We start from the raw sequence: 17,220 nt of genomic DNA, 5'->3' as shown, positions 1-17,220 counted from the left end.
TGGTGGGGTCCCCTCTTCATCGATTTTAAAAGTCGTCATGGAGTGCCCGTGCACAGGATGTTGTTCAATGGTCACGGAGCCCGGAGTATTAGTGACTTCTAAATTTGATTCTAGATTTGAAGCTTTCGTGACTGCAAGGATTCATACTGTTTTTTTTTTCGGAAAAGTCACGTAGGTAAAGAATCTAATAAAATAAATGAAAACAACTGAATTAAATCACGATGTTTCGGGCGCAACACAAGCGTCCTTCAGGTGGGGACAACGTAGCGAAAGCGCCACAACCGCTTAAGTGTGTCTAAGAGATGGCTGTGACGAGGAATTATATAGTCGCGGGGGATGGAGGGAGGGGGAGCCATGGTGAGTGTGCGCGGGCTGTGGACTGGGAGGCAACGATGTGAGGAACGGGGAGGGCGCTGGGAGGCAACGCATGGAGCTCAAACTGAAGCTTTGTGATGCAGGGGGTGGAAGTAGATAAAGCTAAGATTAGTGACTTGCCGTATAAATCAGAAAAAGTTGGGGGTGCATCTAATAATCTGGTGAGTGGGGGAGAGACCAGATTTGTTTAACTTCACACCAGGCTACAAGTTTGGAGCACAACTTACTTTCAAGATGTACTATAATCCTGGGAATGCGGTGCCACTCATGGCTGAAGTCTTCTTTCTCCACATCGTGTTTGTCCTCCAGCTCTCATTTTGTTGATAAAATACCCAACATTTCATAATCGCGCGTGTCATAACCGCGGGTGTGCACGGTTCGAGATACGGGGTTTTGAAAGGAAACACAAACACACGAGTGACGTTTCGTTAATGCTATATTTATTGTTTAGTATCTTCACAGACTAGCAAATTAGCGAAAACCATGCAGTTTGTTCACAATGCTTTTACAACTGAATTGCAACGAAAAGCCTTTTTTTCTACCAGGTGGACTTGGAGGACCACGCGTGATTCGACAGCGACTCGCCGCTTACGAACTCTCACCAAGTGGCAGCGTTTTGCCTCTTGACACGTGCCAGCCGTCACTCCACATGTGCCGAAGCCAAAGGACGCCAAGGAATTCGTTTCCCCGCACAGCCCAGCCTCGAATGACGGCAAAGGGAATTCGTCATCCAAAGCCCTGGAACCCCGTAAAGTGAGCGCGCGCGCGTGTGTGTGTGTACGACTTAAGATGCCACGTAACCATAGCAGTTGCATCTTAAGACAAAATGCGTTGCTAACAGTGCTTGCCCCCAAAAGTCTGTTCAGGCTGTTTGGGAGGCCTTTAGTGTATTTACAGCGTTTGTGTGCTTTGGCCTAAGATGCAACTTTGACAAGTGTGCATGGCATCTTAAGCCAACGAGAACTCGCAAAACAAAGCTGGGAGCCGTGAATTAAAGGGGGGGTTCCATTCATGCACGGAGACGGCACAAGGATTGTGATGTTTTGTAACAGGCGGGGGTTGCACTGTCGTTGGGACGGTCTGAGCGCGTCGGAGTACACCACCCACAACGCAATGCGCGCATTAAGGGATGAACGCTAATACGGTACAATATATATTGTTAAATTAAGCGGTTTGGCAGAATAAGGCCAATTCGCATTTGTTTTTGTCTTGGCAACGGTGAAGTACTTAATATGGCAAAGGTTTGTAAAAGGGAGTCCTATCAGGTGATATGGCTCGGTAACAAAAACATAACCGAGGACGTCTTTGGTAGCGCGCAAAGCAACTTTGGCTGGGGCGGGGGGATTATAAAAGGGATCTTTCGAAAGTGAGATCGATTGAAATTTGAATTGATCGCCAAAGTTCCCGGGAGCGTGACTTTCTACTACGGAGGCGCGAAAGCCGATGACAAGGAAACATGAAACACGTATGTAAACATTGTGTTGTTCGTTTTTTTTTACTTTACTTGAGCTCATCATTTTACTCACATCACGGAAAGGTTGTTAATTGTACAATTTAGCACGATTTGACTTATATTCGTTGTACAGTCAGACACATTGGAAGCCATTCTTTTTACTGGTTATGTTTAAGACTTATTACGTAATTTACAGCATCATTGTGGTTACTAATTCATGTAATGCTATAAATATATTAAGACTTCGAAACTAACATTTACACGTGGAATTAAATACAATATTTTTTTTCTTTGCTTTGCACCGGACACGTTTCCTTTGAAGTTACACATTTCAGTTCATCAGTCAAAATTCGTGTCGGTATGACATTGCACTTCTAGTTTACGAAAACTGTTTAAAAAAACACAACAACTTAACGGTTGCATGGCCACAAACGACGTTTGAGACTGAAACAAGAGGGGAAGATGACGTGGAAGGTCGCGCGCACTCGCCTCGTCACAGCCAATCAAACGCTGGCTTCTGTGACCCTCAATCAACGCCGGACTTAAAATGAGCACTAAAGTCACAGTGTCGTGATATTTTATTAATTGTTCATTTGTTTCGCGGTAACAGGGCCACGTTCACTCGACTGGCAATTTAAAAGGCAATGACAGTGACGACAACATTCTTACAACACTTTTTTTTTACAGAGCTTGATTAAGTTACCGCATTCTCCAGATTACGAGACGCCCTAGAAAATAAGGGGGCATCTCAAACATGTGGCCAGTGTCAATAAAGGTACGAATATCTGGTCTTGCCCGCAACTTTTGTTTTAAAATACAGGGGAGAAAAGGGTGTCTTTTAATTCAAAGAATACGGTACCCACTTTAGTTTTTATTGACAAAAATACTATAACCAGTTGGATAAAAAAAGTATCCTTGGAAATTGTTTCGTAACAATGAGATTGTTTTAGCCATCACATGTGGACCGTCTTCCATTACCATTACGAATGATGAGATACGAGACGATAAATTGCAGATACGAAAACATCACGATTGTTTTAAAAACCATTTTTGTTAAAGATCCAAGTGTAACAACCGATTCAAATTATTTCCAACCGTTCACCTTGGTAATGACTGAGACTCGAGTAAAACATAACATCCAGTACGGCAACATAAGAGATTAATATTTTAAAAATAAAATGCTACAAGGCTTTTCGTTACAATATTAATCAAGCACAGACATCATTCCCCCCCCCAAAAAACCCTGTAGTTATAAACAAAGCAGTTTATATAAAGTCCTGGCTTTCACCCAGAAAATGAAACTCCTTCTCTACATCTCTAACTCATTCAATATGAATGGCCGTGACAGTGTTAAGAGACTTAACACTAACGCTAGACTTCTAGGCAAGATGAAGAAATAAAAGAAAGAACAAAAAAAGCATCCACTGTGCGTCTCGGCGTGTTGACAAACATGTGCCAAGTGTTGCCGCTCCGTTCTCTTGAGATTCTCATCGGGATTTCGTGCGACGGCGGCAGCGGATTCGTCGACCGCGGGACGATGCGGTGTTAATGTTATCATCAGCATCATCAGCATCATCAGCATCATCATCAGCATTATCATGATCGGCAGCAGCATCATACCATTAACATTGACACCGCGCCTTTCCATGCAGTGCATCTCACAAATGCCCTGATGTGGCAGGGGACCCCCTGTGGCAGCTGCCCCTGTGTGTGGCACAAGGCATGGTTGTAGCCACAGCACTGGCCAGCAAGTGGACATCAGTCGTGGGCTGCTGCTGGTGGAGGTGGTGGTGCTGGTGGTGCTGGTGGTGGTGCTGGTGGAGGTGGTGCTGGTGGTGCTGGTGGTGCTGGTGGTGGAGGTGGTGGTGGGGTAGTGGTGATGTGGCTCTCTCAATGAAGCAACTTGCGAGCAATTTGATCAATTTCATCAATTTGATCAATTTGATCAATTTGCACCATCTATATTTTAGCAGCCGTTACAGGATGTATGTCGTAATCGGATGAAAACCCTTTAATACAAAACTGTATTAGACCCCATGCATAAACACATGTTTTTTTTCTTTTTCCCTAAATCCTTTCACAAACACCAAGTGCCATGTATAATTGTTTATTTTAGTTATTCAAATTCCCATTGAGGGCGAACCTCACCAATCGTCCCCCACCCCACACCCTGGGTTGGGAAAAAAAAATCTGTAATATTTTACAGCAACCAACCCTGACTACGGGACTGTAACTTCCATCCACTGTCTCACAGCCGGCGTATATATACTATACATGTCAAGACCTTTGGCGGTATGGATTTAATTAAGACGTAACTCGTGTGCTATGGCGTAGACGGGTCCTTAGCTCTGAAACCACAGCTGTTGCCGAACAACTTTAGTTGACTTCTCAGTAACGAAGTTTGCCCTCGCTCCAACGTGACACTGAAGCTGCATGCGGATGATGCTTCGACTGACGCGTGCCTTAAAGTCCCGAGTTTTGTAAACTGTGTGCGTTAGCGACAAAACAAGGGGCAGCCTCTGATGTGAAGCAACCCAACGAATTTTTTTTTTAAAAGGAGACGACAGGGTATGTGCACGCAGCTATGCGTACACGCACAGCTGTATACGATTGCATGGCATCATCGCAGAAATTGAATGGCAAATTAATGGGATTTGAATTGGAAAAATGCGTTTGGAATTTTAAATGAGATTAACATTTGCAAGAGATATTTTAAATCGATAAGCGGATGTTCTTTGTTCAATCAGATTTTGACCACATTACTTTGCAAAGGGGGGGGGGGGGGGACCCACGGTCAGGCCTGTGAATGTTTTTTGTGAATTTTTCTCTTTTTTACATTTATATGGCCATAACAGACTGTTGGGGCAAGTTCAGTTAGCGAGCACCTATTAAGGCCGGCACGGCACGCGAGGGAGTGGGTGGCCAGCACCACGCCCGGCCTCCTTTGTCTCCCCGGTGGCGATGTTTACACACCGCACCAGGTTACTCATTTGAGGCCGAGTCAACCTAGGGGAGGCCCAGGACAGGTTCAGATAATTGTCACCGGTGTTGGCCATGAGCGGGAATCGAACTCGGGTCACCGGGTTCGTAGCGCAGCGCGCTAACCGCTACACTACCGCTTCCCTTAAGGTACACACCCAGTTGGCAAGTCATATTTCAAGTAATCCATCACTATAATCAGATTACTAAAGGCATATCCTTAAACTATTTCAGTTCTAAATCAGATTACTTATATTTAGCGTACGCCAATTGATTACTTTTTGTTATTCTGTTCATAAAAAAAGAATATACAACTCAAAATAATTAACAAAACAATAAGGCAAATTAAGGTTGTCAGCAGCTTGGCTAAATGCGAGAACATGACGTACAAAGCCTGCAATCATAACAGTGTCAGCATTTTGAAAATTAAGTCGACCTAACGCATGCTAATTTGAATAAAACCGTCACTTAAGTAATAACTTAACATCACTTTTCCAAGCACCAAAAACGGGAGGGATTATGTCACGATCCAACTACGACCCGGAGTAATCCATAATCACAGGCAAATTAAAATGTTTAAGTCACCCCCCTCTCTCCAACATCGCTAATGCACCCCCCCCTAAGCGGCGGTGCCGGCGAGCAACTGGCTGCGTGAACTTGAGCACACTTGGCACATCTTGAAACACGAAAGAGTCACCCCTCGGGGCGAGCATCACGAGCAACCACGAAGACAACAACAACAGCGCCGCCACCACCACCACCACCAAAGCGGGAGTCCGGACAAAACGAACCGGGGTGCGGTGTAGCCCGCGGCCATGGGAACACGGACCACACTTTTTTCCACTGCGCAACAGAGAGAGGACCCACGCCCGTGGCCGGGCCGCGCGAGGTGCCGAGCTGGCACGGCTCGGATGTGCCGGTGGAAAGAGGGGTTCTGTACAGATAAGACTGGTTCTGGGAACCCACCTGGCGCTCCGAAGCTGCCGCGCTCACAACACAGGCAACTAACAAACCGGCCGCTGGGCCAACGTGTGTTAAATAACAACGTCAGGTGCTGCGCGATCGCTTTATTTTTTTTATTTACACCGCTGAATGTGTTCGCGTAATAATTTAGTCCGTTCCTTTTTCGTCCCGTTTGTGTTCCGTGAAAATGGCCGCCCTCTCGGCTCTTGCAAATGTGCGTTATAATACTATTGTTGCTTTCGGTATACAGGTTTACTTTATGCTGATATCAAGGCGTGCACAAGATGCCTAACCTCGATGACAAAACCACAGTCGTGGTTCAGCAGAGAACTGAAACCGAACCAACATTTTTTTTCATCGACAACGAAAACATTTCCAGCTGCCGCCAAGCGTTATTTCCCTTTGCCCAAGAAATAATGAAATGCTCATATACACAGATTGCATCGATTCTAAATATACAAAAAGTCAGTGCTAAAAAAAAAGGAAATTGCACCACGATACTTATTGTCCCACGACGGAACGTTAAAAACACATTGGGGGCACGGGGGGGGGGTAGATGTACACTGGAGCCAGATAAATACGGCAGGGTGGCACGAGACCGTGTGCTCTCCCACACAGGCGGGCGAGTAGCGGGGGCACAGATCGCAAGGGTGGGGATCGGCGATGGGAAGAGTGGACAGCCTGGTTCTGCAACGCCAATTAAGGATCCGTCACAACGCAGAGCCCGAAATAAAGTCTTAAGCCTCGGCGAGGCTTTCCTGGGTAAATTAAGGATCGCAATAATTTAGATATTTGTTGTTGCTATTCTTATGACTTTGAAACAATGTGGCGGAACACATTTTTGAGGATTTTTTTGTGATGGCATCGCTGCTAGAACTCAACGCAAAGCGTGGAACATTCGAGCATCGCATAAGGAAAAACGACAGGGCAGCGATTAGCATGATAGATGTCTGGCCACGGCTGGCAATATTTGAATCGATCCCTTGGATCTCAGCTGTTCACCAACCCGCATTAACCAGTGCGGTGAGGTATGGTCAAACTCTCCCCATGACCGGGCATGGCATGGCGAGGCCTTAGTCGACCAGTGGATTGACAAAGCAGCTGAACATGAGCAGTGATTCTGAAATGCTACAACCATTTAGCTTGTAAATACATCGAAAAATATGTTCATTTGAAACCGATTCTTGTTTTGCACCTTGTGTGTTAATAAAATATAATGGATACCGTGTTTCAGATTTGAAAACAAATCTTGTATAGAGATGATCTCTTTAAATAACTTTACATTAAAATATTAAAAATGAAATGTTAAGGTGTTTGCTTCGATAAAAAATTTGAAAGGTAAGTTGAGTTTTTCGTATTTTTTTTTATAAAAGCACCCCATTTTTATTTTTTTAGCCGATGATGATGAAAAAGAGAAAACTTGTGTATATAAACTTGTGAGCACAAGCCAGAAGGGTGGCGACAGTGGTGGCCTGTGATGCACACACACCAGTTGGCCAGCTTCACGTCACTGCTCCCACAAGGCAAAATATAAAAACAAAACTGAGCGGGAGAGACTCAAAGTCCGTTGCCTTATCACGAGTACATTGATTTTCACAGCGACCCCTTTTTCCACACGTGGGGTGAGTTTTTAGAGTTACAATTCCGCCAAATCACCGCGCGCAATGCGGAGTGACCCCCCCCCCCCCCCCCGTGCTTGGCTCGAACGCCGCTCAGCTAATTTGCACACAAACTCAGCTGCCCGATTCCACTCGCTCAATCGTCCCCGCGTCATTTACTGGCGGGCTCATGCCTGCCGCAAGCAATGCCCGTCCCCTTTTGCAACGCCGCTAAACCGTTCACTTCCGTTTACGTTGGGCTGGCCGGTTTTTTTCAGGTTTTTAAAAATCTGAAATGTACTCGAGTGGGATTCGAATGGATGATTAATTCAACTGCAGGGGATAAGAAAGAAACTTAAATGAAAATTAGAAAGAAAAATATATGGGAAAAAAGTATCCTCCCCCATAGAGGCTCGTCAGTTTGACACTAAGCTTTCGCGACCAATATTATCCATAAGAGCTTTTTTAAAATTCAATTATCCCTCTATTTAAGACCGAAACAGGAGGGTTTCTCCACAATTGTGGCTGTCGCCTGATGCAGGCTGGTTGTAATCACCGGCGAAACATCACGGTGCTAGAATCGTCAATGCTGTAGTGGGTTTACTCTCCACCACACCGGTGCGCTGAAGTAGTGTCGGGTGGTGGCGGGTTGAACGACACATTTATGTTGACGAGATATAACCCAAAAAATAAAACCTCTATTATGGATATGAAGCTTATGTGAAAAAAAGGACAATTCTGACCAAACGCACTTGCAACGGAGCACTAAATACGACACACCGCCACCGCACGCTGATGTGGGCAGTGAGCACCTTTGCAATTTTGCTATAAATGCTGCCGAAATAAATCCCGATGCGGTTGGGTGATTTACAAAAGTGTCACAGTCAATTTCATTAAGAGCCCTGTTTGTGTGGGGCAGTGGAGTATATAATGATACAACAGAAGAGAGGGACGATGCTCAATCTCTGTAGTCGAGTTCGAACGTCATCTTCTTGTAATATTGTGGATGTTCCAAAGCAATTCTGGCCGACTCATTCTATACTTGCTAATGTACGCTCAAAAATAAACTGGCCAAACATCCCAAATGCAGGGCCCTCTTGATCATAAGAGCATGGAGGGACTCACTGAGGCTTCCCCTGGGTGGATAATTCAAAGGACTACAGCACAATTAAACACAACCCGACGTTTAATAGCAACAGTTGTGTGTGTGTAGTAATCAGTGACAAACCGAGACACTTTCTACGACTTCACATTCAGCTGTAAAAAAGTAGTGGCTTCAAAGGCTTGAACCCGGACATTTGTGTAGCTACCAGAATAAAACCCTGACATCAAATAAACACAGCACGTCAGCATTTACAATCGCCTTTTATGACCTTTGCACCATGGTCTGCACAACTATGCACATATTTACATCGAAGAGGGGGCCTCTATGTACACCTGTCGGAAACAATTGTTGTCAAGTGCAACCGTCTGTGGTCCTTGAACGCAGCCGTCGCTAAATCCGAATGCTCCAGCCATCACATTCACGGCTTCGAGACCACGACAATCGAGAACGAGGTCGACTCGGCAAACAAGAAATATTCACATATTCACAGCTGAGATGAGAAGAGGAAGCCAATGCCTTCAACGAGGCCGCACTGGAATATTGCATTGTCCCATCGGGGTACCTTGGCTTGGGCCCCACGAGCCTCTTGCGACCTCGTGCGAGCGAGCGAGAGGCAGTTCGCGACGTTTATCCCCAACGGTCGCTGTGGAGTCGTCCAGTCGACACTTCGCGTTGACCGTTCCAGGGCGCAAAAAAATAAGCGTGGACGTTCGGAAAGACGACGCGGCGGGGCGGGAGAGGGTTTCACCGACGAGTGGAACGAGCGCGCCGGATGGAAGGAGGCGCGAGACACCGAGACGCGCTTTGGAGCGGCAGCCAGAGGGTCGGCGACCTGCAGCCCGCCAAGCAGGCGGGAATCTGGCAGAGGGAAGAGCGACGGTGAGGTGCAGCGGCGTGAACAGCGGACCATCCTCCAGGTCTTGATGTTCCAGTGACGCTGGCGTACCGCCACTCCAACATGATGTCGCAGCGATGTGGAGTATGAACCAGCGGACTTATCTCAATGCACTTTTCAGCTTGTGGTCTCGTCGTGCCGGATGGGTTTTCTCTGGGTACTCCGGTTTGCGCCAACGCCGACAATGTACAACGAAGGGATCGCCCAAGGAAATCCCAATCTTTCCAAACCGAAAGATCAAAACACACGCGGCCAACTCGGCCGCCGCAGACGAGAAGCGACGACATCCACTGTCAAAAGGGGGAAGGAAAAAAAAGTAACTGTGCAAATAACGACGGCGCCAGCTGGCGGCGCCCCCCACGCCCCCCGCACACACCCCCCCCCGCCACCCCTGCTCAGCGGCAATGGGCCAGGCCCGGCTCAGAGGCGCGCAGTGCGAACCGAACCATCGGCGCGGAAGTGCGGGGGGCGTTTTCGCTGCTATCTGTTCTTGTGGGGGTCCGGGCGAGGCCTCGGAGGCGGCAGTTCGTCGCGCAGCCACGTGGGCAGCGGGTAGCGCAGGCGGCTGAGCAGCTTCAGCAGCTCCGCGTTCTGCTCTCTGTAGTAGTCCGAGAGGAACTCCCGTGACTGAAGCATCCGGCACGGGAGGTGGTGGCCGATGCGGGGAGCAGAAGGGGAAGAGAAGGGGACGAGACGGGGACACACGCGCGCACGATTAAGAGAAACATGCATGAGGAATTCACATTCCGAGCTGCTTGTTATAACAGACTTGGAAGTCTTGGTAATGATGATGATATCATAACCGTGCAAGGACGCATCGAATCATCGATTAACGTCGGCTCGTCACATTCTCTTGATAAACGCTACGACTAGAGTGATGAATTCCATCCTTTCTGATTTATGCAAATGACATGCAAGTTGGACGCTACCGTTACATGCGCTCTCGACGGACTCGCTGACAACATTGCAAGCGCGACTGAAAAAATAAGTGGTAAAACAAAGCAGGCAGAATTGAATGAGACGAAATACATTTTTTTGACCTACTAAAGACCGTCAATGTTGACATTTCATCACATCTCTGTGGGCGAACACATTACACAAAACCCAGATTCACTGAGACACCCAAGTCGGTCAAGCCTCGAGCAGCTATATCTATGTGGGACCGTTGTTGACAGAATCAAGAAGATAATAAAGAAAAAGGGGTTTACCCTTTCTGGAAATAATACAGGTGGCGTGAAGACGTTCAAACCCGAAAGACACCTATTACAAGGCACATTACAAGATATAGCTGCTTAATTCGAGCTATCAATGCTTCGGCATTTCCATCCTCCTCGTAATGTTTGCTTATTGGCAGCCGATAGTCTCTAGCACCAGTGAGACAAGGGCCAATGGACAGAGTTGCATACACCATCACAGCATATTTGTTTGCATGTTTTACCACAAGTATGTGTGGTAAATGCAGATTTTATGCTTTGTAATAGGTATCTACTTGGTGTTTGTAAGGGGCGCCGCGGGAGTAGTGAGATGTTAACTACATCGCCTGGTATACAGGAGATCGTGGGTTCATTCCCGACCCCGACGCCTGCTGTATAATTGGAGTTTGCGTGTCTCTCTCCCCGTGGTCGAGTGATTTTTCTCCGGGTCCTCCGGTTTTTCCCTCCACATTTAGAAACAAGCGTTTAGAGCATTTGGCTGCTTTTAATTTCCACACGATAAGCCACTTCGTTGAGCTATCGTTTTGGGCCAGGTCGCTTCTGAAAAAAAAGCTGTACAGCTCAGTGGGCCTTACCTGGTAAAATAAAAGTAGTTTAAATTTCAATTTAAAACCTTGGTGACTGCAGGGATTCATATTATTGTTTTTTTCGGTAAAGTCACGTAGAAGGGAAATAATAAAATAATAAAAATAAAACAATTAAATTCTCACAACGTTTCAATTGCAATACAAGCAATCATCATCAGGGTTTCACACCTGATGATGATTGCTTGTGTTGCAATTGAAAAGTAGTTAAGTTTAGAACATCTAAAGACCTCCTGTTTTATTGCCAGTTGGGCTAAAGCAGTTTATATATTTTTGTTATCAACCTTCTTCTTGTATGCGGCACTTCGTGGTCATTAGTCGGTGCGACGTATTGGCCGGCTGCGTCCGGCGAAAAATCGAGAGCAAACTCTAAAAGTTTGACTGCCGTGGAATGAATAAGACTCGGAAGCAGTGCGCGAGGAGGGATGGGGGCTGCTTTCTTGCACGGGGTGGTGTTACGATAAACTGCAACTTGAATCACTACCTATGAGATCTTCACTCAAAACTGCTCTAGAGGAGTTGTACACCCCTAGCTGCCACTGCTATTCAGTGGCCTAAAATAAAAAGTTTCGCTCTGGATGACCGCTGCAAAGTATGATCTTGTGTTTTGATTTAGTGTGCTGATCTTAAAGGTGCATTGAAAATTTTTGATCTCCGATTGATGCTCCTGCTGTTGTGGAGTGACTCATGCAGCCAGCTATGGCTGCAGGGTTTAGTGGTACATGTTTGTCGTTTATTGTGAAAATTCAGTAACAGTTCCTATGATCACTGTTACATTGCTTTTATGGCTTTATTTTGGTGATTTCGAAAAGATTTTTGGTTTGGCCATGTTTGTTTGTTGTAGTACGGAGTTAAATTGATGGCCTTAATCTAAGTTGTCTTGTGGTTGTTGTTTGATTTGCATCCCACTGGGGTTTTTGCACACAGCGTTGGTGTACGGTGCTTTTTCTGGAATATTTTGCTGTCTTTTCCTGGATTTTCTGTTTGCACTTAGTCACATAGTCACTTAAAGATGTTTTCTTGTTCATGTTTTTGTTTTTTGTTTGTTGCGGCTGCACCCGATTCAAGAGCCGAATGGCTCACAGGGCTATACCTAATAAATGGAAACGATGACAGGACTCGCCACGTGGTGGCAGCATCGATCCGTGGACAGGTAACCTCTGAAAGTCACGTCGATAACCTAAAAACTAAATTGTGAAAAATAAGAATAGGTTTTTAACCTTTCTGGCAATAAAACAGGTGTTACGATGTTCAAACACCCCCATATATAGCTGTTGCAAGGAATTGTTTGAATGTTCACCGCAAGTGTGTGGTTCATGCAGACTTGATTTTTTTCCAAAGATTTCTATTTGGTGTAAACATCTGTTTCATTGCCAGAAAGGGTAAAGCCTATTCTTAATTTTCATACTTTGATCCTAGCAAAAAGGTCCCATGATAAAACGAAACTATTGTTTTTATATTTTACCAGGTAGGGCCGACTAAGCTATATATGAACCTTATGGCGGGACCCCAGGGTACCATAGTACCCCGGCTCTCGCACACTGTCCGTGACGCAGTCATCTTTAGTCTGTTGATGGTCGGCGATGCGGCAATCGACTCATCTCGACGAGCTGTACACTACGATGCACCACCACGGTGCGTACGAGCGTTCAGGGTTTCATCGCGGAGTGGCACTGATTTCGGATTGATTGGTACCCCAGCCGCGGAGTTACATACACCCCGGAAAAAAATAGTGTCCCAGAAATAAAATATTTAATTGCCTCGGCCATTTTGTATTATTTGGGACCCCGGGGAACCGCCATGAGGATCATTTAGCGATTTTTTCGTAAGCGACCTGGCCACAAATGATAACGCAACGAAATGGCTTATCGCGTGCAAATTGACAACACCTCAATACTCTAAAGGCGTGGTGTCGAATCAAAAATATGGAGGGCAAAAACCGGAGTACGCGGAGAAAAATCCACGCGACCATGGGGAGAACACGCACACTCCAAATATACAGGCGTGAGGGTCAGGATCGAACCCACGACCTCCTGTGTGCTAGGGGAGGCAGTTAACATCTCGCCACCATGGCGCCCTTGTGCAGTTTTCCTCCAAAGGGCAGTGTCGTCATTGACTGAACGTGTTCAGTGTTTGTCATCTTCGAGTCTGAGCAGCACAATGAGACTGGTGACCTCTGCATTTAAAAGTCTGGCGTGCGAAGCATTAGCACCAGCATCCCACCTCTCTGTTGATAACCACATTTTAACGTCAGAGACTGCACAAGTGCAATAATCGTAGGGTGTGCGACTTTGATAAGAGCTGTTTAATAAAAGAAAACGATAATGATAGAAGTAATAAATCTATCTTTATTGCCGTAGGCTTATCGGTGTGCCGTTAATCTCGACTCAATACTCGCGATTGTGACGCACGGTACTTCTGCGTTGTGTTACATGAGCCGGTGTGCTTGCTCTCTCCATAACAATGGCGAAATCATTCTACATGGAGCCGAATGTATATTTAAAAAATGTAATATACAATTTTTATAATTGCTGCTTTTGCTGCATATCGGAACAAAGACCAGAGTAACAAGTGCAATATCGCTCTTTAAAGGTATAAAACATAAATTTCGACTTAAAGCTTTCGTGACTGCAGGGATTCAACTTCTTGGTTCTTTCGGTAAAGTCACGTAGAAGGGAAATAATAAAATAATAAAAATAAAACATAATAAAATAATTCTCACGACGTCAGAAAGACAGCGTCTGAAATGACACTGTCTTTCTGACGTCGTAAGAATTATTTTATTATGTTTTATTTTTTATTTTATTATTTCCCTTCTACGTGACTTTACCGAAATAACCAAGAAGATAAAAAAAATATAATTATTTAATTTAAAAAATAGATGTGTATCCCTGTTCAAATGTACATTGGGTTGGAGCACTCCTCTCGACTGGTAACCCTGAGAGCCAGTGGTGGAAATTCCACATTCCCATGGCGGCGACCAGATTCGCGACAGGATGACCACCATTGGCTTCCCGTAAAGCGGTACAAACGACATTGATCCCTGGAGGCATGATAGGCTGGCTAAGTCTACCACCGGCATCTTTGTTAACCAGAAAACTGTGAGTGCTGTGATCACTGAGCTACCCTTCCCGTTATAAACACATTAGTGCTGTTAAAATAACACAACCTGAACAATAACAATAATAGTGGTAACATCACAGCCCTTTGTCAATCCACTGCTGAATGGAGATATTCCCGTGTTTAATCATACTAGACGATGCTGGTCAGCGTGAGTTTTCTGTGGGTTATTTCAGTTTCCTTCCACATTCAAAAAACAAATCTTAATCAAGAATTTGGCCCATATATCCCAAGGTAGCCGGACCCTCCTGAAGGAACAGTTTTGAGAATTCAGCGAGGCTTTGCAAGGCCAATAGCCGACGTTAAATATTGGAACTCAATACGGCCGAAGTAAATCTCAGGAAATTATTGCTACTTACATTTGCATTATCAAGTTGACGTTTAAACAAAAAATATTCTCCAAAGACAAAGATCCCCCTTATAGCCTTAAGAGACAAGTACTTTGAGTGGGCTCCGATGCGACTGGCAAGGCACACGAAGGGGGTGGATGGCCAACACCACGCCCAGCCACCTTTGTCTCCCCAGTGTCAATGTTTTTATTTTATTTAACACAGAGCCCCAAGCACTTATGTAAGGCTAAGTCAACCTCGGGGAGGCGCAGAACCCAGCTCAAATAGTATTGGTCATGAGCGGCAATCAAATTCTGGTCGCCGAGTTCGTAAAAAAGCATCTCACGTTTATTTAAATTCACGCTAAAGCTTCTCCCCATCTATCTTAAGTCGAGCCCACAACCCTTAATCTATAGCCAAACTCGATTGAACATTAACAACATAACACCGTCCAGACGTGAGATGACTGCCAGGAGGCAAAAAAAACCAACAATCGGCGATTCTGAATTACCGAACAAAAACCCGAATCCATCACCAAACAAAACAACATTGCAAACGCACCGTTACGAACGGTTTCGCTTGCGAGCGTCATAAACGCGACCTTGTCAACTTTGAATAGCATTATTTACTCTTCCCAGAATAGGTCTTGTTGTTATTATTTTTAAGGCGGTTCGGGGATGGGAGAAGCAGTTTCACGGAATGAAAGGACAGCTCGCGGCGAGTCCTACAATGGCTCTGACCGCAGGCCACTTGGCACAATAGCAAGAGGAGCACTGGATCAGTGCAAGTCCTGCACGAACCCACATCGGTAGGGGGGAGGGGGGCACAATGCTCATGACCCAACACTTGCAAATCACTTGAGACCCAACGAGGCTCACTCACTACCTGTGGTTAACCCGCCTTCTCAAGTCAAGCGAGCTGATGGTCGTCTCAGCATGGTCACGAACGATTTTCTTGGACAAGCCTTCACATTCAATTTTGGTTTCTCAACTATGAAATTACGAAAGTGCGAAAAAAATTTGCTTCGACTGCCTTGGCACGAGCAGCCCCAAAGGAGGGCGTGTGGGAAAGTACAGTAACCCCCTGGCGCGTGGATAGCAGCTCACTTGAAGGGACATCCAGAGTTCTGTGATATCTCATTCAAGTGGCTTTTATCGAACGACCCATAGCTAGTAAGAGGTAAAGCCCTGCAATTTCTTGCTAACGCCACTGCCCTGGGAAGGGCCTACACTATGAGGGAGCTCTAGAGTGGTATCTGGCCTACTCTTCCAAACCGGCCAGACACCTTGGAAATATCCACACACTTTACCCCATCAGACGCGACCTAACCCGTTAATACTGCTGCTGCGTGCACAGAGGCACTTGAGGTGGAGGATCCCCAATCCGGCGCGCGCTCAACCAATACGCCACCCGAATTAGTAGGACGGTAATAATAACAACGACCCACCCGATGTCTGCCCTGCTGGAGGAGAAACGCATCCATAACCGTAAGAATGAGGGACCACTCATTTGGCCTCACGGCAGAGACAGCCTAATGCAGTCTGCGTCACGCGCATTCCCAAACGACAGGTCTGTAACTCTCTCCGGGGAGGAGGGTGGGAGAGGAGGAGAGAGCGCGGCCATGGGAGGAGAGGGAGGAGGAGGGTGGGTGGGTGGAGATGTACGGGGCAATGGGTTTACATTTTATGTCGGCTGAAAAGGGCAAAGAACCATTATGGGCAGCATCTGCAGCAAGCAATGAGGCTTGAGGGAACAGGCAAAGGCCCATTAGGCTGAAGACACTAGTATATAAAAAAATACTCCCAGTGCCGACAACGACGTTGGGAAGCAGACAAATAAAAATAAATATAAACGGACGATGGCACCACGCTCTGAGTCAGCGATGAAAAAAAAAACCCCTCGTAAAAAGCAATAATTTGTCAGGACCTTCCATCCCTCTCACCCCCCTCTCCCCATGCAAGCCAATCCGTTTCTCGAAGATTAAATAATCTGCATTATTGAAACGATCGTTGAAACCGTATTCGGATTGCGCACAGATAGGGTCGTTGATTACACTGCGGAGGTTTTCGGGGCTGCGCCTTCCGGCCACCCGGCGTGCTTTCGGGTCGTACCGCGGGGACGTTGCTCGTCACGACGTCCGACGTTTCCGCCCCACATGTCAGGCGCTTCAAGGAACGAGGCGTTCGGGTGGAACCCGAAAATACATCGGGGGAGGTATTTTATAAAAAACTCAAGTATACGCGTGATGTAGAGTTACTTTGTTCAAATTCGTGACTCGACCGTGCACACAACTCACTGTCCCCTGTAGCACACAGCGACAACGTGAACTCTTCTCGTGTATTGGCCTACTCACCATGGCCATTGTGCTCGCAAAAGTGTAACATAACTCGGCTAGGTTTAACTCCGCTATGACAAAGGAACATTCCACAAAACATCACCTATTATTATTATAATAATAATAAAAATCCTCTTTAGTGCTATTGGCGAATGTGTTGAGTCTTTTTGTTCCATGTGATTGTACGCCACTGCCAATGCAGAAACAATAATGGTTTGTTGAACAGGGCTCTGTTATTAGTTGCCTAAAAATAGAAACAGGCTTATAAAA

The 17,220-nt window shown here is 46.0% G+C and overlaps 1 protein-coding gene across 1 annotated transcript in view; it reads right to left on the bottom strand.

The window, feature by feature from the left end:
- Nucleotides 1-823: 823 nt before the first annotated feature.
- Nucleotides 824-17,220, bottom strand: part of LOC133354527 (bifunctional heparan sulfate N-deacetylase/N-sulfotransferase 2-like) — an 82,683-nt gene continuing 66,286 nt past the window's right edge. The window contains 1 exon segment of the mRNA XM_061571429.1: nt 824-9,995. Within this exon segment, the coding sequence (XP_061427413.1) occupies nt 9,849-9,995 (147 nt within the window). The 3' untranslated portion in view covers nt 824-9,848.

This window comes from Lethenteron reissneri, chromosome 47 (genome assembly GCF_015708825.2).
Source record: "Lethenteron reissneri isolate LAM-NWPU_2019-01 chromosome 47, ASM1570882v1, whole genome shotgun sequence".
Classification (NCBI taxonomy): Eukaryota; Metazoa; Chordata; class Hyperoartia; order Petromyzontiformes; family Petromyzontidae; genus Lethenteron; species Lethenteron reissneri.
Note: the sequence above shows the minus strand (reverse complement) of the source record. Positions and strands in the feature narration are given on the sequence as shown.